Source organism: Arvicanthis niloticus, chromosome 1 (assembly GCF_011762505.2).
Source record: "Arvicanthis niloticus isolate mArvNil1 chromosome 1, mArvNil1.pat.X, whole genome shotgun sequence".
Taxonomy (NCBI): domain Eukaryota; kingdom Metazoa; phylum Chordata; class Mammalia; order Rodentia; family Muridae; genus Arvicanthis; species Arvicanthis niloticus.
In genome coordinates, this window is record NC_047658.1 from 117,029,378 (window position 1) to 117,056,136 (window position 26,759).

A 26,759-nucleotide genomic window follows, 5' to 3' on the forward strand; every position below is an offset into this window, starting at 1 on the left:
AGCTGGTGTACTGGCTCATGCTTATAATCCTAGCACCTAGGAGGTGACACAGGAGGCTTGCCATGAAATCCAGTGTAGGCAAGGCTACAGGAACATTAAAAACTTAAAAACATCTTAAAATTTTTGGGTAGTGCCAGGCAAGCGCTCTACTGCAAAGCTAACCCATAACAACCCTACAGGGACTACACACTAATACAGGTAATATGTAAATAGAACTTGAGGTGAAACTATGAAGGGAGTGGGTCTCAAACTACCCTTTATGCCCCTTCACATACACCACAGGGACTTTCTTTTCACTTAGAATCTTCAAATCTTGTTGGCAATGCTTAAAGCCTGGTAAAGCTGGAGCCTGTTCCCTCCATAAACTTCTGTACGTGTATTAGGGATCCTCTGAGGCTGACTCACAACGTGGGCTCATCAGACCCCTTCAAGACCTGTGTCAGGCTTGGTCTTATTTTTCTGTGACTTAGTGTCTGTGGGAGCCGAGCTTCATAAGAGCTGCCAAATAAGTCTGACACCGTGCTACCTCTTAGGAAGCATGAGAACTGATCAGTAAAATAAATTTCTAAGATGGATTTGTAAATATCAGTTTTATTTTTTCCTCATTGATGTAGTGGACAGCTTCCTTTAACATCAGATTTTTACACAACCAGGAAGCAAAACCAGCTCTGAGAAGTGAAACACGCAAGATGACAACGATTTTAATTTTTAAAAGCATGGGAAATAGATCATTCAGGAGCAGAGTCACGGCATAGGAATCACAGCCACCAGGTTTTGCAGTGGAATAGAGACTGGACCTAATTGACTCCAACTAGACAAGTGGATATTTATAATAGAGGGGTAGTGTTGAGATTTATACATGGAAAACTACTGAGTAGAAACTTCAAAAGGGTTTCTAACTTAATGTGACAGGATTCACTATGACAAAATTTTGTCAAACCATTATAGGGATTTTATCCATCTAAATTTTTAAGACATGATCTTGTTAGGTAGCCCTGGCTAGTCTGGAATTCAGTGTATAGCCAGATTGGCCTTATAGCAATCCTCCTGCCTCAGCCTCTTGAGTGCTGAGATCACAGACATATGCTAACCTTAGCAGTTAAAGAAGTTTGGAAGACAAAATATTTTACTTTACTTAGTTCTGTCCTTGGATTTTTTTAGATTTGGTAGAAAACCTTTTGTTGTATCTTGTTAGATGTATTATTTAAATTATGGGGAGGAACAAAGAAGCAGAGTATAAGGAGAGTTTTAGGTGTTACTAATAAGCTAGTTGACCCCACCCCAAGAAACATTTGGTTTATGATTGTATGGTGGCTAGAGACATGTGCATATTATCCTGTGACACAGTCTTAGCTACTAATTGGCACCCATGACATAAACACGATCCAGGGTAAGCAGAATGACAAAGCAGCCACCAACAGATGAATGCCACAGAGGCAGGAAAACCCTAGATTTGCACTCGTGAGTGACACAGCTTCTCCAGGGTTCTATCAGGTGCTCCCAAGACACTAAGCAATAAACTCCTTTCCTTGTAATTTCTTTCCTCTGTGAGGTCCTGAGCTCCTATAAGACAGAGCGACAGCTAAAGAGGAAACAGGTTCTGTCATGCTTTATTATGGTACACTTTCAAGAAGACAAAGTAATGCCTTTCAGAAAAGTGAACACACTTTGGAAATGTATCTATTAAATATTAAGACATGGACAGCCAGTGCTACAGAGAGAAACTCTTTCTGAAATACAAAAACAAATACTGTGAGGCTAGCTGTGTAGCTTGATGATAGGGTGCTTGCCTAGCATGTGCAAAGTGGGCTCAAAACTCCAGCACCATACATACATACACCCAGGAAAAGCTCACCAGCACTTGGGTTCCTTCTTGGCACAAGGACAGAGTTAGTAAATATTTTTTTTTTTTTTTACGCTTTTCGAGACAGGGTTTCTCTGTATAGCCCTGGCTGTCCTGGAACTCACTCTGTAGACCAGGCTGGCCTCTAACTCCCAAGTGCTGGGATTAAAGGCGTGCGCCACCACCGCCCGGCAATATTCTTAACTATTTAAGTGCTTGACTCCAGAAGCTAAAAACAGAGTTTCATATATCCCAGGCATTCCAGAAGTTTTAAGAAAAGAATACATTAACAAATAAGTTATACTGCGTCAATGATCTGAGTACAAGCAATAGCAAGGACTAGAAATTATCAGGAGGGAACAAAGCAAACCGAAAAACCGAAAGGGGAATTAAACCCAGGGTTTTGCCACAGAGCTGGATCTCCAGCCCTTTAGTTTTGAGACAAGATCTGGCTGGCCTTGAATTTGTGATTGTCCTGGTTTAGACTCCTAAGTGCTGGAACTACAGGCATGTACCATCATTTCTGCCTAGAAAGAAGATACTTTTATGGGGAAAGGAATCTGAATGTGTCTGAAATATTAAAGGAGTATAAGAAATTAACTTAAATAACAAAGTTTGATTCTTCTCTTGTTATTTAGTTGGTTAGTTTTGCAGCACTGGGGAATCAAACCCAGGGCCTTCCTTATACATGCTAGGCAACCAGTCTACTACTGAGCTATAGCCTTAGTCCTAAAATGATTAATTTCAAATCTTTAATGTAAATATACTTGGGCTCAATTTATAATTATCGTATATATATATGTATATATATATATCCATCCCACTAGGAAAAACAAAGGCATCTGGGGAAACAGCAGAAGACTCCTTTCTGCCTATCCTTACTGTCTCATCCTTCACTGGTCCTCTCCTCTGTATCTGAAAACATCTCATTAAATCTATGCCACAAATATAGTTGATCCCGCCCACAGTCCATGAATGCTCTCTAGTCTATGGATCGTAAGTCATACAGATATACCAGGGGAAAGACGACAAACGATGCAGATGGTCTAAGCAGCAAAGAGCTTGTGCAGAAGAGGAAACAAAATGGAAATCCACCTGGGTCAGAGGTGAAGGGTGAATTTCTCTTGCTGAGGCTCACATTTCCCTTAATGGGTCTCTCCTTGTCCACTTGAGTTCAAGTCGAGAAGCATCGTTTTTCTTCATTAACCAAACATGCCCAGGTACAGCTGTTTCTCTTTCCTATGGTAGCTGCTGAGTTCTGACTGTGTCAACTGGAGGTACCGCCGGACATTGGCATCTTCAAAGACAATGGAGAAGATTTAGGGACAGACCATAATGACCCAAATGGACCAGAGAGCATTAACACTCCTAATAATTTATTTTAGTTCTCCAAACTCTGAATGTATCACAATTATTCCATACAATAGTAAATTCTATTTTTAATGCCACTAACTATGAGTTGTCATCATCATTATTATATCACTATTATTATTTTATTATTAAGAGCCTCTTGTAGTCCTGGCTGGCTTTGAATTTGATCTAAACTTGAAAATGGCCTTGAACACCTAATTCTTTTGCTTCTACCATTAAACCCAGCTTAAAATTAAACAAGGGGCTGGAGAGATGGCTCAGCAGTTAAGAGCACTGATTGCTCTGTCAGAGGTCCTGAGTTCAATTCCCAGCAACCACATGGTGGTTCACAACCATCTGTAATGAGATCTGATGCCATCTTCTGGAATATCTGAAGACAGCTACAGTGTAATTATATACATAAAATAAATAAATCCAAAAAAAAAAAAAAAAAAAGTAGCTATCCAGGTGGTGGTGGCAGTAAACTCTTTAAATCCCAGCACTTGGAAGGCAGAGGCAGGAAGTTTGAAGTCAGCCGGGTCTACAGAGGGAGTTCCAAGGCAGCCATATAAACCCTGTCTGGAGATCTGGGGACAGACAAAAATGTAGTCAGCTGTGTTGCCCAGATTGTTCTTGAACTTACAGGCTCAGCATAATTGGGACTATAGATATGTGCCACTGTGCCCAGTTAGTAGCATTTCATCTGTATGCCTGAAGTCAAGAAATAAAAACAAATGGCTTTTATTCCTTCATTAGTTTGTAGTGGCTTTAACACTCATTTAAATTAGCGAAGTTTCATTACACTGTCATGTATGGGGTTCCTCTGCTTCTAGCTTCCAGTAGTTACTTTAAGAATGAAAAAAAGGAAAGCTGGACTTGGTAGCTTTTAAGCTCAGCATACAGGAGGCATGGGCAGTTGGATCTGAGTTCAAGGGAAGCCTGGTCTACATGGTGAGTTTTAGAACAGCCAGGACCATGTAGAGAGACCCTGTCAAAAAAACATAAAATGGGGGTGAGGAGGAACAACAGGAGATTCAGTGTAAACCAACAACACAGAAGGAACCTGCCATCTGCTTCAATGTCCTTTCTGTACTGAAAACTGAGTGCCAAATCTGAAATTCTTCCAGTCAGTAGCTTGTTTTTCTAGGTCACACCTGGAGTTAGCTGAGCTAAATGATAAAATACTGTCTAAAGCAAAGGCCAGCTCCTGTCTGGAGAGCAGACTGAACAACGATGATCAAGTTCCTTTACCGGGATCCATTAACACACTCTACAGAAACTCCTAAGCTGGTATAGTGGTGCACATCTGTAACACTAGCACTTGGGAAGTAGAGGGGAAGAGGATCAGAAGTTCAAGGTCAGCCTGTGCTACAAACTTTGAGTTTGAGGTGAGCCTGAGTTACAGGAGACTCTGTCTCCAAACACACACACACAAACACAAAAAACAAAAAGAAAGTACTTGGGAGGCAGAGGCAGGTGGATTTCTGAGTTCGAGGCCAGCCTGGTCTACAAAGTGAGTTCCAGGACAGCCAGGGCTACACAGAGAAACCCTGTCTCAAAAAAAAAAAAAACCCAAAAACCCAAAAAAACAAACAAACAAAAAAAACAAAACCCAAAAAACAAAAAGAAGAGAAAAAGTTCCTAAAATCCCCATTATGGTAATACTCAGTTATAAATGACAGTATTCAGATGGCCAAGTTCAATCCAGCATGAGCAGTAGATAGGGCTCTAGGCTAGCCTGGGCTAAATAGTGAAATTCTGTCTCACAAAACTCCAAAATATCTAAATTAGTTAATTTAACTTAAAAGGACGTGAGTGCAGTACCTAGTAGGTGTAATGTCCTGAGTATAGCTCCCAGCAGCAAAGCAGAAAAGGGGGTAGGGTGGTAGTGGATGTTTTACATATACAGAATAAACTGGCTGGGATGTATCACAGGGGTAGAGTATTTGCAGGGCAGGCACAAGGCCCAAAGTTTGATCCATAACACAGCAAAATAAACAGAAACAGGCATATATATATATATATATATATATATATATATATATATATATATATATATATATATATCTGGTACAGGGAATATTATGCACATGCCCATTTAAACATAAATATTTCTAAGGATATAGATAGGACTAATCGTTGCTTTCCTGTGGAAACAAGAACACAGGAGTACTGGCAGTGAGGTGGTAAACTCCTGTAAAGGCAGCACACCTCAGGGAGGCTGACACTAGGGATGCAGTTGCAGGCTAGCCTGGGCAACAAAGGGAGAGCCCTGTCTCAAAGAACAAAACCATGGACTAGCAAAATGGTGGAAGGAGAGAAGCAGTTCCTACAGGCTATCCTCTGGCCTCCACATATACTGTGGCCTGAGACCACCCCAACCCCTACCAACACAAAATAAGCAAAAACCAAAAAAACCTCAAAAATCCCACGGAAGTAAAAAACTTCTCTATGTGCACACTTTTATATACTTAAATTTTCTTAAATATATGTACCAATACCACCCAAGAAATGTTATGAATTTTTAAAATATTTTATTAATTCTTTGAGAATTTTACACAATGCATTTTAATGATATTCCCCTCCTCCAACTCCTCCCATATCTACCCTGCTATCTCCACCCTCCCTGACTCCCTCCCTACATAAGTCTGAGTTTTCTTCTTCCTTAACCCCATTTAGTCAAGTTTGTGTTGAGCAACTTCTCTTGGGAACGGAGCCTGTCCTGGAGTGTGGTTGACCTACAAGGGGATCACCTCATTACATTACTAACTCTGCCTCTTCTAACAGCTATCAAATGCCAACAGCTCTTCAGCTAAGAATTTCATGACCAATAGCTAAGTCCTCCTTCCTAGGACTTAGTATCTATTTTAAAAAAGTTAAAAACTAGGGCTGGAGAGGTGGCTCAGCTATTAAGAACACTTGCTGCTCTTACAGAGGACCCAGGCTCAGTTCTAGCACCCACATGGTGTCTCATTACAGGCTGCAACTCTAGTTCCAAAAGATTGAATGATTGCCTTTTTGGCCCAAAGGCACCAGACACACATGTGGTACACAACGATAGTGCTGGAACACAGTCCAAGAATGAAGTTGTTGTGTGAGGGGAATTCTTTTTCTTTCTTTCTTTCTTTTTTTTTTTTTTTTAAAGATATATCTATTTATTTATTTTTGTATTTATATGAGTACACTGCAGCTGTCTTCAGACACACACTGGAAGAGTGTATCGGATCTCATTACAGATGGTTGTGAGCCACCACATGGTTGCTGAGAATTGAACTCAGGACCTCTGGCAGAGCAGTCAGTGCTCTTAACTGCTGAGCTACCTCTCCAGCCCGTATGAGGGGAATTCTGAGTGCTGTGAGAAAACGCCAAGAAAATGAGACAAGAGTCTTGTGATTTCAATTTCTTCAAAAACAAGGACTTGCTCTTGGAATGTGCTTTCATGCCCCTCCAAGGCATAGTGGATAGGAGTTTACTTTAAATCACTCATTACCGCAGGCTATTACTATTTGTTTATATGCCTCAGTGGAAAAATACATGGACTTTTTTGTTTGTTTGTTTGTTTGTTTGCCATGTGTAGCTTGTCCTTGTAATTGAATACCTTTATCAGAGTATAAATTGTCTAATGCTCTCAGTAAAGTTGCCATTCTGAGTAAGACTTCAGTGACCTCATTTTTAGTTCCTATTCTCCCAGGTCCACACCAACAACAAAGTGGTAAACAATACATATGTAGTGAAACACTGGTATACCTAAAAATAAATAGGTCTTAAAAAAAAAAAAAAAAAAAAAAAAAAAAAGAGGTCTAGAGAGATGGCTCAGCAGCTAAGAGCACTGACTGCTCTTCCAGAGGTCCTGAGCTTAATTCCCAGCAACCACATGGTGGCTCACAACCATTTGTAATGGGATCCGATGCTCTCTTCTAGTATATCTGAAGATAGCTACAGTGTACTCATATACATAAAATAAATAAATAATTCTTAAAAAAAAGAAAAGAAAAACCAATAAACCGAAAAAGTTAAATAGATTAAAACTTCCTTTCCACTGGTATTACCTCAATGAAATAGTTTTTTTTTTTTTGGGGGGGGGGCAGGGGGAGAGGGTTGTTTTGTTTAGACAGGATTTCTCTGTGTAGACTGCTCTGAAACTTACTCTATAGATCAGGCTGGCCTAAATCTCAAGAGATCCGCCTGCCTCTGTCTCCTAAGTGCTGGGATTAAAGAAATATGCCACCCAGAATGAGAAAGTTTTGAGACAGGGTCTTATACAGTCCAGGCCATCTTCAGACTCCCTGTGTAACTAATAGATCCTCTTGCCTCTACCTCCCAAGTGCTGGGATCACAGGCATGCACACCATGACACATGCTTTTTATGAAATGCTGAGGATTGAAATCAGAGCTTTGTGCATGCCTACCAACTAAGCTATACACACACACACACACACCTATCCATCCGTACCCCTTCTTTTTCTTTAAGAAGTATTTTTCTATTGATTTTAATAGCTGTACATAATGGGTACAATGCATATAGTTCGATACATGATGTACATACAGTGTGTAATGTCAGACCACAGCAATTAGCACTGTCATCTTCATCACTGATCACTTCTTTGTACTGACAATTTTCTATATGCTCATCTCTTTAATGTCCCTTTCACTCACTTACCTTTAGGTTGCCTATTGACAGCAGCCAGCAGGTAGTGTCGAGCCTGGTCATAGTCTTGCAGGTGGAAGAAGGCTACTCCAGCCCGATACAAGGCCTTGGCATTATCAGGTTGTCGTTCTAGGACTTTCTGGCTGTATTCCCTCACTCGTTCGTAGTTCACTGGCTCCATCTGGAGGAGACAGGCTAATGGGCCAAGTTCAAGGGAAAAGAAGGAGGGCTTATTATTTAGGAGATTCCACTGCCCATCTCAAGGCAGTCCCCAGTGTTCATTCATTCAGCTAATGCTAAGTGTCTACCATTCCCATACCCTCATCTAGGAACTAGAGATGTAAAAGTTCTGACTGACAAGCTGGCTCAGTGGGTAAAGCCTCTTGCTACCAAAGTTGATAACTTGCATTTGATTCCTTGTGTGAGAAGTGACTCACACAAGCTTTCTTTTGACATTCACAAAACATGTATCATGTCATGCTTGAGTATGTGTCCATACACAATGAATACATAAAGTTTACTTATTTCATTTTGTGTGTGTCTATGTGTATAAATGTGGGTCATATGCATGCAGGAGCCCATCGTGGTCATGACAGGCATCAGGTCCTGGAACTGAAGTCGCAGACGACTGTGAGCGCTGTGTGGGTGGGTGCTAAACCAAACCCAAGTACTCTACAACACTAAGTACTTCTTAACTGGTAGGCCTTCTCTGCAGTCCCCAAACTTTATTTTTTTATTTAAAACGCTCTCTAACATGGCACAGTGCTGCTTACCTTTAATCCCAACTCCTGGGAGGAAGAAGAGGCAGGAGGATTAAGAATCCAAAGTCATCCTCAGTATGGGGTTGAATAAGAATGGTCCCATAGGCCAGGCGGTGGTGGCGCACGACTTTAATCCCAGCACTTGGGAGGCAGAGGCAGGTGGATTTCTGAGTTTGAGGCCAGCCTGGTCTACAGAGTGAGTTCCAGGACAGCCAGAGCTATACAGAGAAACCCTGTCTCGAAAAACCAAAAAGGAAAAAAAAAAAAAAAAAAGAATGGCCCCATAGTGCTTAGCTAACTGTACTTGAGAGAGATTAGGAAGTATGGTGCCTTATTGGCAGAAGTGTGTCACTGGGGGTGGACTTTAAGCAACAATGTTCTGCCTTAAAGAAGGGTTGTGGCTAGGAGACTGATTGACCACCTGCCATATTTAAGTTCTGAGGTTCAATCCCCACCACCACCAAAAATAAAAGTAAAGGGGAGGGAATGATGACTGATGGTGAAGAGCACATACTGCTCTTGCAGAGGGCCCAAGTGTGCTGTCAAACACTCAACCACCTCTAACTGCAGCTCCAGGGAATCTGATGGCCCTCTTCTGGACATCATAGGCATCTACCTAGACTAGTGCACATAACCACAGACACATACAAAAAGACACATAATTAAAAATAAAATAATTTTTTTTTAAAGTTAAAAAAAGTAAGGGAGGCCGGGCAGTGGTGGCACAAGCCTTTAATCCCAGCACTTGGGAGGCAGAGGCAGGCAGATTTCTGAGTTTGAGGCCAGCCTGGTCTACAGAGTGAGTTCCAGGACAGCCAGGGCTACTCAGAGAAACCCTGTCTCAAAACAAAAAAACAAAAAAAACAAAAACAAAAAAAACAAAACAAAACAAAAACAAAACAAAAAAACCCCCCCAACAACAACAAAAAAGGAAGGGAAAGACATTCTACTTTATAGCTATGGGAATTAAATATAATTAAAATTATAAAACATAACTAAATCATGTTCAGGTGGCAGAGATTCAGGTACAATGAAGCCATTAATAAGCCTGGACCAGGCTTGATCCCTGCTAAAACATCCCTACCAGGCGGCCTTTATATGGGGTATTCCCCACAGGACAATTAATCCAGCACTTCAGTATTTCAACTGATAACTACTTACCAAGCACTGATTATGATCAGACACTAAACTAGGAGCAAAGAGTAAAGAGAACAAGGCAGGTGTCTTGATGATTATATATATATAAACACACACACACACATACATATATAGTCACTCTCATGTGTTTGAGTGTTTTGACTATTTATGTATATGAACCATGTATGTGCCTAGTGACTGAGGAGGTAAGGAGTGGGTGGGCATCATATCCCTTGAGATTGGAGTTACAGATAGTTGTAAATCACCATGTGGGTGCTGGGAATTGAACTTTGATCCTCTGCTAGAGCAGTCAATGTTCCTAACTACTGGGCCATCTCTCTAGCCTTGTTTATTCTAAATAATAAAGTCCCCCTAGGCTTGATGGGACATTTCATCATGTGCTAAAACAGATTTCATGAGAAATATTTTTCAGTAATGCTAGCCATTAGGGGTAGAGGGTGTTGGTTGAGGTAGGAAAGCTAGCAACAACCCATGAAACAAAGGAAATTCCTTTCATAGACATTAGAAGGAAGAGGTCTTGGATTTACCAGCTTAGTGAGGACACTAGATATGCGGCACTCAATCCTACTGTGCCACTCTACCTTTGGGCCCCAGCTTTGAGGCAGGATCTTACCAGCTTAGGGAAAGTACTCTGCGATATAAGGCTTCACTGATCCCTACTGAGGAGCAACTGAGTTCTAGCAGTGATTAAATACTGTCAGGGCACCACAGTGTGGTAAGTATACACACACAAATGACATTTTATATATGCTTTGAAGAGAATACAGCTGCTAGAGTAAGTAAAGTTAAACTACTGTTTGACTACTGCAGGCTTCTCTAAGGAAGTTCATCTTTGGCAAATTTCTTAGTACATTTTCTATTTTTTTAAAGGGCACAGAATCTCACAATAAGCATTTAAGCTGAGAATTAAGACTGTTTGGGTATAATTTTAAATCTACTCGTTACTAGATACTTGATGATTTCCTTAGGTGAATCTGAAAGAACTGTTGTGACACATAGATCAATGAATAGTGACCGAAACACTGATATTCTATGTCATGAATGTCACATCTACGAATCCTATGTAACCATCCTTTCTTAAATGGAACATCCCAGGACTATGACTATTTTCATTTTTCAATTTATTCTTACTTGTTTGAGATAAGATATTACCACACATCACAGGCTAGTCTGGATGTCAAACTTGAAGCCATTTTTCTACTTGGACTTCCCCAATGCTGGAATACAGGTGTTAGCAACATTCCTCCAGATAAACCCATTGGTAGTCCCACCCTAGGTCCACTAAATCAAGATATCTGGGGTTTAAAGCCCAGGAAGTAGCAGTTTCACAAACTCTCCAGGTGAGGCTTGAGAAATCCTGCCTCCTTTAAGAGTACTCTACAGATTGAAAACATATTTCAATTCATTGCTATACAACCAGGTGGCAGCAAAAAAGAACGTCTTCTTCCAATGGTCATAGGGCTTGATGATTCTTTTTTGTTTGTTTTGCTTTTTGTGACAGGGTTTCTCTGTCTAGCCCTGATTGTCCTGAGTACTGAGATTAAAGACATGCTCCACCACTGCCCGGCCCTGTGGTATTATCTTGATGCTCTGCCCACCCTCTAGTCCATACCTACCTGCTAAGTTGTTGTAGCAGTCGGTCTGGATGGTGTGCAGTATGTTTTCTTGCTCCGGTGTGAGAGCTGGGCCCTGAGGTCCAAGATTGGGTATAGGAGAAGGCAGACTTGGGTCCAGCCCCCGCAACTGAAGAAGAGCTCGGTGGTACCTACTCACAGCATCTCGGTACTTCCCTTCCCGGTAGCGCTGGTTTCCTTCTTCCTTGTATAGCTGAGCCTCCTGAAGGCGCTTCTCCATGACTGTTGGAACTGTTAAACGAAAGAGAAACTGAGGCAGTAGTATTGGGATCAAAATAATTGATTAAAGCATCGATTTTGTGAGCAGAAAATTACCCTCCTTCAAGAGGCTGGCAGGGATTTGAGCTTTGCTGATTTTACTAGTCCCATCTACTACTGTGGTAGTTTGCAGTTTCCAGAAGTTCAGCAAACTAAAAAAAGGAATGATGTGAGGGTAGTGAAGGCACAGACCAAATGAGTTCCATTAGAAGATCCCGGCATGAATATAGACTCTAGGAAGATTCAAAGGCCCGACTAAACGTTCGAAGTGTGTGACCGCCCGCAAAATTCGTTTCCTTTTTTCTCTGAGGCAACACACCCCCTGACCTGGAAGAAGATCGGGTAGGCGGGAACAACTGAAACAAGTCAAAAAGGCTTCGCTCCCTTCCAACTTCTTTATTTGTCCTTATCCAACAAACATTTGTTGATGGTTCTGCTGTTAATTGAGGGCCCGAAGTGAGTGAGGCCTGAGTCTCCAGTCCACAGGTGAGGCCCAAGAGGCCCAACAACCGCACCACAGCAGACGCCCAAGCCTGGAAGACTCCTCCAGGGATTCAGTTTAAGTGCAGGAGCACGGAGAGGAAGAGACCAGACCAGCCAGCAGTTTAGCATCTACTGGGGCACGCGCATTGCGTCATACCACCCAATCAGAAACGAGTCTAGAAAAGTAATCCGGCAGAACCGGCCCCGCCTCCCCAGCGGACCAACCCGGAAAAAAAAATTCCCGGCCACTTCTCCAATAGGAAAAAAAGCCGCACGATATCGGATGACCAATCAGATCAACAGACTACGATTCAAGATGGCCAATGAGAGGAGGAAGGGGTGGGGTTGGCACCTCTGTTGCTGGGTAGATGTTTAAGCACAGAAAGAGGTCCCGGCATTGCTCTTTCTTCCGTGGTGCTGAAAAGGCTTTTCCCTACTAGCTATGAAAACCCTGCACCACCCATCCTTCCAACTTCGGTTTCTAGTCTCAGAAGTTGCAGTCAATGAATAAGCAAGAGAGGACATCGAGTAAGATCTAGGGTGCTCCGGTAATTGGGAGCGGGCAGGAAGTAAGAGACGTGAGGTGGGCGGGACTCCGACGCGACTGCGCAGAGCCTACAACTGAAGTACGGAAAGAGGAGCGCGCTCACGCTTCCGTGCTACGAGGCACTTGAGCCTCAGCCAGTCTTGCCGGACTCAGGCCTCCCTGCGGCTGCGCGGTAATGCCGCCTGTGCTGATTGGCCCGGATCTCTGAGAGGAGGGAGAAGTGAGGGAACTCCGTCGTCCTCGGCGCGCACTCCCCTACTGTCGAGTACCGAGCGTCTCGGAAGCTGCTCTTCACTGTCTTGTTTTGGGCTCAGTGAGCAGAAAGGGGCAGGGCAGGAGGAAGGCGACATAAACAAGCCGCGAAGACAGCGCGGCCTCTGACTCTGTGTGCGTGCGCTTGCTAGCGCGGGCTCAGTGCTGGCGCGGGAGGCGGAGGCGGGCGGCGGCGGCGCCTGCGCGGTCGGGCTCGGTCGACAGTTCGCAGGGGAGGAGGCGGCGGGAGGCGGAGGAGGCGGCGGCAGCGATGGAGGTGAAGCGGCTGAAAGTGACCGAGCTGCGGTCGGAGCTTCAGCGGCGGGGCCTGGATTCACGCGGCCTCAAAATGGATCTGGCGCAGCGGCTTCAGGAGGCACTGGATGCTGAGATGCTGGAGGACGAGGCCGGCGTTGGTGGGGCCGGGCCCGGCGGGGCCTCCAAGGCGGAGCCTCGGCCTGTGGCCGCGTCGGGCGGAGGCCCGGGCGGGGACGAGGAGGAGGACGAAGAGGAGGAGGAGGAGGAGGACGAGGAGGCGCTGCTTGAGGACGAAGACGAGGAGCCACCACCTGCTCAGGCTTTGGGCCAGGCCGCGCAGCCGCCTCCGGAGCCCCCGGAGACGTCAGCCATGGAGGCTGAGCCCGAAGCTTCCGACACACCGGCGGAGGCCACGGCTGGGTCAGGTGGGGTAAATGGTGGCGAAGAGCATGACAACGGCAAGGGGGAGGAAGACGGGCCGGAGGAACGGAGCGGAGACGAGACTCCGGGATCCGAGGCACCAGGTGACAAGGCCATAGAGGAACAAGGTGAGGAACTGGCAGCAGAGCCCGGCTTCAACCTGCCGGGTGCGTCTACGATCTAGCACCCCACCCTGCAACGCGCTATCTGATTCCTTGTTTCCACTTGCCCGACAGTGCACTGTTCGAGTGGCTATTTGATGGGATTCTCCCGGAAAGGTGGCTTTCATCCACTACCCATCCTTTTGAGGGTTTGGAAGTCTTGTCTCTCACTGTTTGCAGGAGGGAGGTTCCTGCTTAACGTGGTTACTTGGTGTTAGTGGATGGTTTGTGTGTGTGTGTGTGTGTGTGTGTGTGTGTGTGTGTGTGTGTGTATTGTTTTCGAGCTACCTGTGGATCAGTCTTCTGGTGCCTACCTCTCTTTAGCTGAATACCTTTAACCGAAAATATGCTGAAAAATTGGCGATCTACAGAGACCAGTTGGAAGCTTAGGCCTTCAGCCTACCTGACAGTTCGTTCCTTACCTTAAAAATGTTAAGCAATAAACAGTCCCGTGAAATGCTGCTCTGTCAAACCCATGTTAGTCCTCAAAGAGACTCTGGATATCTAACCTTGTTCCTTCCTGCTGAAGCGGTAGGAGACAGTGTGTGTGAGCCTGTTGGGTTTAATCATTAACCAGCAAAGAGAAACTCTTAGGCTGGAAACATTTTAGTAGAATGTTAGTTACTTGACTGTGGCTTTTTACTTTGTCCCTGTTGTTTATATTTTAATTCTCCTGCCCAGTCTGTAAATAAGCATATTTATAGACTTACTCTACACTGGTGCCCTTAAGACTCCTAACTTCCTGAGCTGAAGTGATTGAGGGATTCTAGTGGACCATTTGAGTAACCCTGTAGTAGATTTGTGGAGACTTCTCCCAGGAGTTAATGACCTTTCTCCTTTTGAAATGTTTGCATGGTTAGAGCTAATCTATAGCGTGTCTATCAGGATGGAGAGCTGCTTCTGAGTCTTAACTTTCAAGTAGGTTTTTTTGCCTTAGAGTTTTTTGTACTGTTTTGTTGTTTCTTGTTTTTGGTTTTGGCTATTAGTGTTAAAAAATTGGAATCTATTTTACAATGATTGTACGCAAACTATAGTGTTTGGGGGTTTTGTTGTGTCTGATGTCCTGGGACCGAAATCCTATTACATAACCCTTATTTGTGTTATCCCAAATAGCAGATAAAAAGCATTGAAGGATAAGGGAGTGTTTTAGAGGAATTGTTGAAAACACCTAAGCCTTCTAAACATTAAAGCCTAAGGAAAAACTCCATGGGTTACTCCTTGTAAAGAATGTTGCTGCCAGGTTTGGTGTCACAGGCCTTCAGTTCCAGCACTTGAAGGCAGAGGCGGGCAGGTCTCTGTGTTTGAGGCCAGTCTGATCTAAATAGTGAGTTTTAGGACAAGCAGAACTACATAGTGAGAGCCTGTCTAGAAAAACAACAACAAAAAAAGAATGTTACTTAATATATAACACCACCTTCCTGCCCCAAATTCCATGCAGTAAAGATGCAGTGAGTGTTATTTATGGTTTGCTTGTGACTTAAGAATTTCTCTGGTAACTTTCAAGTTCCTGTTAAAAATACACCTGCCATTGTAAGGCTGTGCATTTTAGTGCAGAAAAGGTTGTCTCTTAAAGAAAACGTGAGGCTTCTGTGTCAAGTAGCTGCTGAAAAGTGCTTGAAAATAGTCAGTAACCACTTGCCATAGATTTAGATCTGATGAGAACTGAAATTCACCTATGAAGGTTTTTAAAAGACTTCAGGGATGCTTTACCAATCTATCAGTGGGGGCATCTGCCAGGCTGGCTTGATTGAAGTAGATAAATTTAGAATGGAAAAAAAATGCCCAATTTAATTAGTCCATAGTGGTCTCCTCTCCATCCCACCCCCCGCCCATCTTAACCACTGATTTTGGAATTTGGAAATAAAACATGGGTATATTAGGAACACTGTCTCAATCAGATACCCTTAGTTTCCTGAAGTTAAACTCAGATTCTCTTAGTTCTGAGCTCATTCTATGCTCCAGTATAAAAACTACTGATTTTCTTTCCCTCCCTTTTGTAGGAGATGACCAAGATAGTGAAAAGTCAAAACCAGCAGGCTCAGATGGTGAGCGGCGGGGGGTAAAGAGACAGCGGGATGAGAAGGATGAACATGGCCGAGCTTACTATGAATTCCGAGAGGAGGCTTACCACAGCCGGTGAGGGAAACACTCCCTTGATGGGAGTGTCTGCTCTGCTTTTGGTATTCCTATTGTTGATTGCAGTGTGGAAGGAGGGGTGGATTGAAAACTGGACTAGGTTCTTATAGGTTTAAGTTTTAGAGTAAATAAATCTATGATGGAAACTCCTATCCTCTTTTCTCATTGACTGAAAGAAGCTGTCTCCTGGAATTTGGTAATTCACTGATAGTTTAAAATGGACAGTGTCACACAAATACCTCAAAGAAGGTTATATTGCATTTGCTCTCCTACCTGTAGCTCAAAGTCCCCACCACCTCCAGAAGAAGAAGCAAAAGATGAAGAGGAGGATCAGACGCTTGTGAACCTGGACACGTGTATGTATAAAGCAGTTTGCTTTGTTTTTGAGATACTGCTTTGTTGTGTATTTCAGGCTGGCTTCCAACTTGTGATCCTCCGGTGTTAGCCTATGGAGTGATCTAAAAATGACTTGAGAGTAAAACTTCATGTCTTGGGTACTTGGACAGTATTTGTATCTGTTTGCTCAGCACTTTTCAGTGTTGAGCATTCTAGTAAACCAGTTGCATCTTTCTTTCTTAACAGATACCTCGGATCTCCATTTTCAAATAAGCAAAGACCGATATGGAGGCCAACCACTCTTCTCAGAAAAATTCCCTACCCTTTGGTCTGGGGCAAGAAGTACTTACGGAGTAACAAAGGGAAAAGTATGCTTTGAGGCCAAGGTAAGTCATTCTTGAAAACCATTTATTAATTTAAACTGTGTATTAGACTCCTATCTATCATTTCATTAGTTCAGAAAAGGGCAGACTGCTTGAACATACCCTTAACACTGAACAACAAATTGACTCTTTTGACTTTGTTTTGTTGTTTGTTTTATGTGTTGTTGTTATTGATTTTGGTGCCTTGTACATATTAATTAGGTGCTGTATCTCTGAGCTGTAGTCCCAGGCCCACAACTTTGGTTTAGTAAAGGTTTTTTTTTCTAGTATTGAACTGAGATGGGTTTTTTGTTCCCCCAATTTATATATGAATCTTATCTTTGTAACTCAGACTGCGTTTGTCATAGACCTAAGAATTCATTTTCTGACTTGACCAGGTAACTCAGAATCTCCCAATGAAAGAAGGCTGCACAGAAGTTTCTCTCCTTCGAGTTGGGTGGTCTGTTGATTTTTCCTGTTCCCAGCTTGGTAAGGTTATTTTGTAACATCTTGTTTGTGTTTGTTACCATATTGGTTACTATGTGAAAACTTTGCAGGTAAGTAATTGATTGTTGACTCTTCTAGGTGAAGATGAATTCTCCTACGGTTTTGATGGAAGAGGACTCAAGGCAGAAAATGGGCAGTTTGAGGAATTTGGCCAGACTTTTGGCGAGAATGATGTTATTGGCTGTTTTGCTGTGAGTGTTCCTGAAAATTGTGGATTTGTAGCAAAGGGTAGATAAAAGGCTAAGAGGATTCAGCTTCCTACCAGCTGCTGGGTTTTATACATTTGATATGTTGCTTGGCAATTTGAGATGTGCAATAATAGCCCCAGCATTGACTTATTTGCTTATTTCCACATTTATTTGTGGGGGAGGGTGCATATCAAAGTGTATATGTGGAAGTCAGGACAATTTTCTCCTACTATGTGGGCTCTAGGGACCAAACTTGTGGTATTATACATGGTGACAAATGTCTTTACACCCTGACCTATCTCTCCATCCTCCCAACATTAAAAAATAAATAAATAAGTGGTAATACTTTGTTGTCCTTAAAACCTGTCCACTGCAAGTGCTCTTGTGCTTTTGTCCTTGTAGAATTTTGAGACTGGAGAAGTTGAGCTTTCCTTCTCCAAGAATGGAGAAGACTTGGGAGTGGCATTCCGAATCAGCAAGGAATCTCTGGCAGATCGAGCCCTTCTACCCCATGTCCTTTGCAAGAATTGTGTCATAGAATTAAACTTTGGTCAGAAGGAGGAGCCCTTTTTCTCACCACCAGAAGAGTTTGTGTTCATCCATGCTGTGCCTGTTGAGGAGCGTGTGCGAACTGCAGTCCCTCCCAAGACCATAGAGGAATGTGAGGTATACACAAGTATAGGCTAAGAATAGTGGTGGAGGGGGTATGCATCCAGATCCATCCACCATCCGCCATGTGAATAAACTAGTTTTGGAAACCCAAAAAAAAAAAAAAAAAAAAAAAAAAAAAGAGAGAAGAAAAGAAAAAAAAGAGTGGTGGATATGTACTTTCAAGTGTATTCTAAAATTACCATCAAACTTAGATAGGGAAAATATAACAATATTTTCTAAAGAAAGTTGGATTTTGTAAAATTGATTCATATTTTATTTCATTCCTATTTCTTTTACTTGCAGGTGATTCTGATGGTGGGACTTCCTGGATCTGGAAAGACCCAGTGGGCACTGAAATATGCAAAAGAAAACCCTGAGAGAAGATACAATGTTCTGGGAGCTGAGACTGTGCTCACTCAAATGAGGGTCAGTTGCTGAGAGGTGGGGAAGGATGATTAGTGGGCTATGGTGTTTGCTGTGGAGACACTGAAAATCTTTGATAGCTTGTTCTTAGTCAGGGATGGAGGGTGTCTTTGAAGTGTATGAGAACAAAGACCCCACACACTGGCAGTGTGTTAAGATATGCTTCACCCCTCCTGGATTGAAAAATTTCTGCAAACATACAATCTGGAATAAATCCAAGTTAAGTATAGAAGTGACAACTACAGAAGTTGACAATGTGGTGTGATGAGTTCGTGTGGCCCTTGTAGAATTTGAACAGTTGACTTTTGGACTCCTGAACTTGCTGTGTAACACTTTGTATTTCTCACTCATCAGATGAAGGGGCTCGAGGAGCCAGAGATGGACCCCAAAAGCCGAGACCTCTTAGTTCAGCAAGCCTCCCAGTGCCTTAGTAAGCTGGTCCAGATTGCGTCACGATCAAAGAGGAACTTTATTCTTGATCAGGTATGCAGACATTCAAGAGGACTCTGGTTTTAAAGGAGATCCAGAGATGAAAATTTTGTATGTTTTTTAGAGTTAGACTGGGATACACATGTAGAACTGAACTAAGAAATAGACTCAGGATACCTGATGACTATCTGCTTGTGAGTTATGTAATATACTTAACTTAGACAGTTTACTGAGAGTGTCTGAACTCAGATGATAGGGGAGGAGAAGGAGATTTGGATTCATTCATTCATTTCATCTGAAGTCTTCAATCTATCCTGGCCTACTTACATTTTCGATCTTGGATAAGTCTTTTACCTTTCTAACTTCAGTTTTCATGATGTGTGAAATATTTGCTGAGTAGTATCTTAAAAATCAAAGGGGAGCTGGAGTTATAGCTCATTGGTAGAGCAGTTTTCTAGCATGTGCAGAACCCTAGGTTTGACCCTGATTACCACAAAGCAATGATAATAATGTGGTTATCATTAAAGGAAATTGTGTATTGACTTCTAAGCTGATGCTTCAGTTGTAGAAGGTAAAATTTTCTTTCATAGGTTGAGCAGTGACCTTTATCCTTAAACATGTTATTATTCCTATTACTAGTGTAATGTATACAACTCTGGCCAACGAAGGAAGTTATTGCTGTTTAAGACCTTCTCCAGGAAAGTGGTGGTAGTTGTTCCTAATGAAGAAGATTGGAAGAAGAGGCTGGAGTTGAGGAAAGAAGTGGAGGGAGATGATGTGCCAGAGTCTATAATGCTGGAGATGAAAGGTGGGTTAGAATTTCATGGATTAGAGAATCCACTCCCTGATTAGTACAACCCTGCTAGAACCTCTTATCACCAAGAGTATCTCTCCACATCTAAAGTGTGAATTTAATGAAGAGAATTGATACAAACACTGCATAAACTAATGAATTAGAGGGAAAGGGGTAAATGTCTGCATGGTAGCATATGCTTGTAACCCCTATTATGAATTAGGACAGACCAGCCTGATGGCACAGTAGGACCATATCCTGGGTGGGAAACAAGGCAGGGTGATGCATGCCTCTAATCTTAGCACTGGGAAGATGAAGGCAAGAGAATAAGGAGTTGGAGGCTAGTCTGAGCTAAATGAAATGGAGAGTGAGAAATGAGATGTTTAAATCTAAACAAGATACTTGAAGTGAAGGAGGATCGTGAGTCAATTATTTATTAAATAAGTATTTACTTATTTGTCCCTAATCATTGGGAAATATCAGCATATGAAATGAAATTTCACCCTTGTAACGAAAATTTCTTAAGATTGATATTCCATGAAAATGGCAAAAATGATTGCTAGGTTCAAATTAAAATACAGTAGTAATAGAAGTTGTCTTTTTCCCATGTCTTGATTTCTGATATTCTAATAGGTCTATGTTTTGTTTTCATTTTTGCGTATTTTCTTGATTTGGTATTTGCCTGAGTGTACTGTCTTTTCAAGGCAGTGTTAACTATGTTGATTGGTTTTGCTTCATGTTCTCTTTGATCATATTTTTCATTGCATTTCCTTTGGCTTGTGGCACTCCACTTACCCTGTGAATTGCTGGCTATGGAAACTCATAACCCCTAGCTGTGGGAATCAACTCTCATATCTATGATCTGGAGCATCTGAATTTATAAGAATTAATTTTAACATACCCTGGCAAATATTCAGACACTTGAAGGAATTTAGTGCAGTTTTATACAAATAATGATAACTAGATTCATCTGAGAGTCATAATTGAGGTAAAATTCACTATGACAGTCTATGAACTTGATGTCCAGAGACGAGCAGATGATACACTTGGCCATCGTGTGTAACTGATAAATGAGAGGCCTTTAGAGGCAAGTAGATGCTTTTAGCCTCTTTGTATACTGTGTGTGTATATGGAGTGGGTTGTTGTGCTGGGAATTGAAACCCAGGGCCTTGTACATGTGAGGCAAGTGTGATACCCTCACCTATACCCTCAATTCCAGCTTGAAGCTTTAATAATTTTACTTCCTAGCCAGGTGTGGGTAGTGCTTGCCTTTGATTCCAGCAGAGGCAGAGACAGGTACATCTTTATGAACTTGAGACCAGTGTGGTCTAGACAGGAAGATATAGGCTAAGCAGGCTATATAAGACTACATTCTTCTCCCTCCCCCAACCCCTCTCTTTATAAATTTACTTATTTTATTTCTGTATTTTGCCTACATATATGTATGTGTATTAAATTAAATGTATGCATGGTGGTGCCCTTGGAGGTCAGAAGATGGCATCAGGAGCCCCTGAACTGTAATTAGAGATGGTTGTAAGTACCATATGGGTGCTGGGAACTGAACCTGGGTCCTCTACAAGGATAACAAGGTACTTTTAACTACTGAGTTCTCTCTCCTGAGACCAAGTTTTTTCTAAGTAACACCAAAACTTTCTCAGTTACATTTAGCCTATGTTCCTTCTGTCCTGAGAGCTCACTGCAAATTTATTACAGATTACTTAAGAACTTGTAAATCTAGTTTGCACATAGCCTGTTGTCTTGTGCTATTGCAATTTAGAGAAAAGAGAGTTTATGTTTAGGCATAAGTAGCACTCGTCTAGCACTCAGAAGACTGAGGCAAGAAGATTGTTGTGAGTTCTAGGTCATCCTGGACTATATAAACAGACCCTGCCTTTACAAAGGGGGAAAAAGTCATGGCGATACTTACTTATAATCTCAGTACTTGTGAGATTGGAAACAGGAGGATCAAGGTCATCCTCAAGTATATAAGAGAGTTCCAAGCCAGCCTGGGCTACATGAGACCATGTCTCAAAAAAGCAGTTTGATTATTTAAGGGTGAGTTGGTATGAGCCTAGCATATTTTAGAACATTACTAAGTTAAGCTTTTAAAGTGTTAGGCTTGACTTGCCATGATGAACAGACCCGTTGTTCTATCTCTTGGGGAGGGTAAGCCAGGAGGATCTTGAGTTTGAAGTGGGCATAAACTGCACTGCATAGCAAGCGAAAGTCTAGCCTGAGTTATACATAATAAAACTATTTCAAAGGAGAGGAGAAAAAACTGAAAAGAGAAGCAAATTATGGTAGCAACAGCTATAATTGTAATCCCAGTTTTCAGAAGGCAAGAGGCAAAAAGATTCAAACCACCATGAGATGCATGAGGCCTTTTGTCTTTAAAAAAAAAAAAAAAAAAAACCCATGAGCTACCTGGCTCAACCCTTCATAAGGGCATGAAGCCTGGAGTTTGATCCTGGTACTTATATATCCAGATAACAAGGTATGAATCCCATGTACTCCTGAAATCTCACCACTGTGCAGGATGCCAACAGAAGAATGGTGAGCTCTAGATTCTGTGAAGAATCCCGTCTTCAAAGGAATAGTGTAATTTAGACATATACTATTAGTAACAAGGTTGGGCATGGTGCATCTTTTATCCTGTCAGAGAGGTGAATCTCTGAATTCAAAACCAAATAGATGTACATAGTGAGTTCCAGGATAGCCAGGGCTATGTAGAAAGATCTTATCTTAATAAATAATTAATAACTGTGAGTGTTGACTCATAACTGTAATACTATTTCTGAAGAGGCTAAGGCAGTTAAGGCTAGCTAGCCTTATAACTGAGTCTCAAAATGAGAAAAACAAACAAAAACTTGGATATAGCTCAGTAAGACAGCACTTGATTAACATTTGCAAAGCCCTGACTCGATCCTCCAAACCACCAAAAACTAAAGTCTACTTCCTCTGGTGGATTTTCATGCATTCTTACCCTGTCTGTGCACTTTCTAGGCCCACAAGCTTCTCTCTTATTCTTATAGCTAACTTCTCTCTGCCTGAGAAATGCGACTATATGGATGAGGTGACATATGGGGAGCTGGAAAAAGAGGAAGCTCAACCCATTGTTACTAAATACAAGGAGGAAGCAAGGAAGCTACTGCCCCCCTCTGAGAAGCGGACAAACCGCCGAAACAACCGCAACAAGAGAAACCGGCAGAACCGAAGCCGAGGCCAAGGCTATGGTGAGTCCTGGACACCTGGCTGCCTGTGAGGAGCCTTCCTGATGAAGCTTATTTCTTCTTGTGCTTTTACCTCCTGCTTCATATGCTTTTCCCATAATGTTTCAGCCAGAAGATAGTTACTGTGGGGCAAAATGTTTCTTTGAAACAGTACTGTGGTTACTGTGGGGCAGAAATATGTTTCCTTGAAACAGTACTGTGCCTCATCATATGCCTAGTTTGATGCAAGCAAGCAAGCAAGTTTCCCACTTCACTTCAGTCTTAAGGATGTGCAGTGAGATCTAATTCTCATTTTAAGATCTCTTGATATTTTATCAAATCAATCCAATTGAGAAGACAAAAGTGTATGCATTCTTCCCTCATTTTGAAGTGTTACAAAGGAAGTTAGTTATTAGTGGAATTAATTTTCCCTCACAATGTGTAGTTGTCAGTTAAATTCCCAGTGTATATTTATAATTGCTCTTTTTATAAGTGTGTATTTATGTGTGTATAACGGTAAATCAGCAGGTGGTTAGTGCTAGCTGTGTCCTAGACACTGGGAATAATGTTCCTAGCCTTAAATAATGCAGATTTTGTTTTCTTTCTGTACAGTGATGGGTATAGGCTATATGACACCTCAGATCCCTTTCTGGGCTGAGAGTCTGATCCTGTGAATGGCAGTTTTTATTCATGTTTCTAACTCTGCCATGTATCCTTTGCTCATCTAAAATGTTTTTGCAGGACTGGGGAGCTTCAAAAGCAGGGTGGCTTTGTTTTGTGTCTATTCTTGTGCCCTCCCCTCTCAGACTCTTTTAATAAAAGATCCTGGCTGGTACTTTAATTAACAATGTGTGAGCCTGGCCAGAGTAAGCCTCCTCCTCCCCTAGTATTGCCTTTGGCCCCAGCTTTTTGATTTCCACTCAGACGTGGAGCTAGAACCCCATGCCAGCTGTCTGAGCGCCCTCTCCATTTCTCTTCCAGTGGGCGGGCAGCGCCGAGGCTACGACAACCGGGCCTACGGGCAGCAGTACTGGGGGCAGTCTGGAAACAGAGGGGTGAGTGCAGCTCTCCTTCTGCTCCTCCCTCTGGGCTGTGAAGCCATTCCTATTGACTTGGGGGAGCAGAGGGGTTTGGGCTGTTTTCTTAGGGCTTTAGGGTTTTGCCCACTTAATATGTTTATCTGGAAGAATTTAACCTGGGAAAAGAATTTACCCTGCTTATAGTGTCAAGATGAAATATGTCTTGTTCGGTAATGGGAAACTGGGGTTGTGCTTCTGGAGACCCATATATCATCACCACTCCTCTCTCTCCTTCCTCAGGGCTACCGTAATTTCTATGACCGATACAGGGGTGACTATGAACGATTCTACAGTCGAGATTATGAGTACAACAGATACAGAGATTATTACAGACAATACAACCGGGATGTGAGTATTATCTTGGGGTAGATTGAGGGTGAAGGGGATAGGACCAGCTGGATGAGTGTCGTGCCTCTTCATCCTCAGCCAGCTCTGACTCTTAAGTGATGGGTTTCCCTCTCTTCTAGTGGCAGAATTACTACTACCACCACCAACAGGACAGAGACCGATACTACAGGAATTACTACGGTTACCAAGGGTATCGGTGAAGCCCCTGCTGTTTTCGCCTGTCAGCCATGAAGCTGAGTCTCTTGAGGGTGCCAGGCACCCCCTAAAACACAACCAAGGAAAACAGGGGCTGTTGGGGTGGGGCTGAGCTGCCAGGGAGGGGTGGTTGGGGGGAGGGTGTGCAAGCAGGGGTGGGGGGAGGGGGGTGGAAACAAAACTGTACATTTTTTTTTAAAGTTTGTTGAAAAAAATATTGTCTTATTCTATAAAACATTTCAAACCTAGTTAGGTTATTTGTAATCAAAAACCATTTGCACAGAAAGCAGCACTTAGAGCTGCCTATTCTGTTGTCCCTGCAACTGGATAGGAGAAGAACTAAAAGTGACACCCTCCAGCATTCTAAGATAGCTGGATTGGTAGCCCAGTAAGGGAGAGTGTTGTGGGGAGAAGGGGAACATCATGAGGGGATTGTGCTAGCAGTCAGGAGTGGGGCAGAGGAGACGGGGCAGAGGGAGGGCCTGTGACCAGGGCAGTGGAAATAAACAATTGGCTGTTATCAATCACTTGCACCAACTAACCGTTTGTATTTTCTTTACCAACCTTTCCCTCTTGGGCTATATAGAGTTATTAGATTGTCCAGTTTGTTGTGCCTTTGTGCTGTCTGCCTAAGGCATAGAGACTACTAGTTGGGTGGTTCTAGTATTTAGGATTCCCAGGCCAAGGGGGTACAAGGGCTCTTGGGGACTACAGAGCAGAATACTTTGTCCTTATCCATATTTTATTAAATAAATTCCTATAAAGTCTGGGGGAGGGTGGGTCACAGCTCTTAGTCTGAAGATAGTGATTTGCCAGTCCCTAGTCTCTGTCTTCCAAGTTGATAGAGGCAAGAGATCTCTGGAATCATTTACTAATATTGCCTGCCTCTTACAAGTGTGAAGGAAGGGATGATTCTCAGGGTTTCAGCTCACAGAAACGCAGCAAGACTTTTGTTCACTGCGTTAGGATATGTATATAGGTGAGTCCTGTGGTGTGGGCTGTCAGGCCCAGGTGCTGAGAATTGCAACTATTTTATACAATGTGCAGGGCTCTGCCCTGCTGCTGTTTTTGTTTTTGTTTTGATACACAGGTATAGAGTGAGTAGAAAGGGGTTGGGGGTGGGAGGCAGCTCGGTTGGGCTGCAGAAACTTGGGAAGACTATGTGAATGTGTGTATGGTTGTGTGCAAGGGAACACCTTTTCCCAACTTGTTGAAACAGGATTCCTTCAGGGGTGCCTCCCTTCAAGTCCCCAGAGAGGCCTCTCATCAAGAGACTTCATTTGGGATCATATTGTTTGTAACTTTAACAAAACCCTCTCAGTTCTTAACAGAACAGCTACAGGTTGCTAGGTTCAAGAATGTGGGCAGGATATAGCAATGCTCTTTAAATACTGATCTTCAATTTAAATCCTCATCTTGCTTAGCTAAAAGCTTACTCAGCAACAGCATCCCACAGCACTTCCTGGTAAGAAAACCTCTGGGCTGAGTTACTAGGATATACTTCACTTCCACTTCCTTGCCTGAACAGTTCTCTTGTTTAAACTTGTGCTGGGATTTGGATCTTCCCTGTCCTGGTGTCCTTTCCATTCAGAGCCTCTTGGGGTGTACAGACCTCATTCTGAGTCTCTGGTTTGTTAGGTCACACCATTCTGCTCAAGGACCTCTTCCAAGGCTGTAGTGGGGCCTGGAAGAAGATAAGCTTGCTCATATTGTGTCTTTTCTATTGCACTTGTCCCTTATGGTGCCACAAATGGGTTTGTGTGTGGCAGTAGGTGGAATGATTGCATGCATCTTTTGTAACTCGCTGGTATTATAAAGGGAGTTTGAGAAAGCATTGTTTATAATGTCAGGGCAAAAAGACAGAAACTGGAGCCCAAAGAAATCCCCTTAGAAAACAAGATTATGTTATAATAGAAAACTTAATTTCCAGAGGCAGAAGCTGCTGCTTCAGATGTTTAGTCCTCCAACAAATAACACTGTTACAGTACTCTGTGGCCTGGATTTTAAGTGGTAGAGCCTTCAGAAGGGCAAAAACTTAACACTGAAGTTTGGGGCAACAGGGGTTAGAGAGCATACTTGATGTTGATTTTCAACACCAGAAAAGTCAAAGTCCTCTTTTTAAAAGCTGGTTTTTCTAGTTGAATGGAGAATGAAACTGCCACATCCTTGTTGGGTCTGTTCAGGAGGTCTCCTGCCTCAAAGTGGATGTCTGCATTTTGTTTCTGTCTTGTGTTTTTATTATGAAAAGAAATGTTATTGGGGTGGGTGTGGGGTGTAGATTATGATAATAAGATGAATCCCTGGTTTTGTTTTCCTCAGAGTTGTTTAGT

General features: G+C 42.6%; 2 protein-coding genes across 7 annotated transcripts; one reads left to right on the plus strand and one right to left on the minus strand.

Moving 5' to 3' along the window:
- Positions 1-1,594: 1,594 nt before the first annotated feature.
- On the minus strand, positions 1,595-14,297 carry Ttc9c (tetratricopeptide repeat domain 9C). Of its 6 annotated transcripts, none has more exons than XM_076916830.1 (5): positions 14,196-14,297; positions 11,377-11,625; positions 8,615-8,629; positions 7,854-8,036; positions 1,595-3,140 (listed from the first exon to the last, which is right to left on the minus strand). In XM_076916830.1, exons 2-5 carry the CDS (start codon positions 11,612-11,614, stop codon positions 3,046-3,048), a joined length of 531 nt encoding a protein of 176 aa, XP_076772945.1. In that variant the 5' UTR covers positions 11,615-11,625; positions 14,196-14,297; the 3' UTR covers positions 1,595-3,045. The 6 variants fall into 6 exon arrangements, with proteins under 6 accessions (XP_076772945.1, XP_076772940.1, XP_076772936.1 ...); XM_076916825.1 differs by lacking the exon at positions 14,196-14,297 and adding an exon at positions 11,980-12,516; XM_076916821.1 differs by lacking the exon at positions 14,196-14,297 and adding an exon at positions 11,845-12,516.
- Hnrnpul2 (heterogeneous nuclear ribonucleoprotein U like 2) lies at positions 12,934-24,488 on the plus strand. The gene is made up of 14 exons (XM_034524860.2): positions 12,934-13,740; positions 15,774-15,909; positions 16,189-16,265; positions 16,492-16,631; positions 17,006-17,096; positions 17,193-17,305; positions 17,705-17,968; positions 18,257-18,379; positions 18,731-18,859; positions 19,445-19,613; positions 22,631-22,831; positions 23,789-23,862; positions 24,127-24,234; positions 24,354-24,488. The coding sequence occupies exons 1-14, from the start codon at positions 13,206-13,208 to the stop codon at positions 24,432-24,434; spliced, it is 2,241 nt and encodes a 746-aa protein (XP_034380751.1). The 5' UTR covers positions 12,934-13,205; the 3' UTR covers positions 24,435-24,488.
- Positions 24,489-26,759: the final 2,271 nt, after the last annotated feature.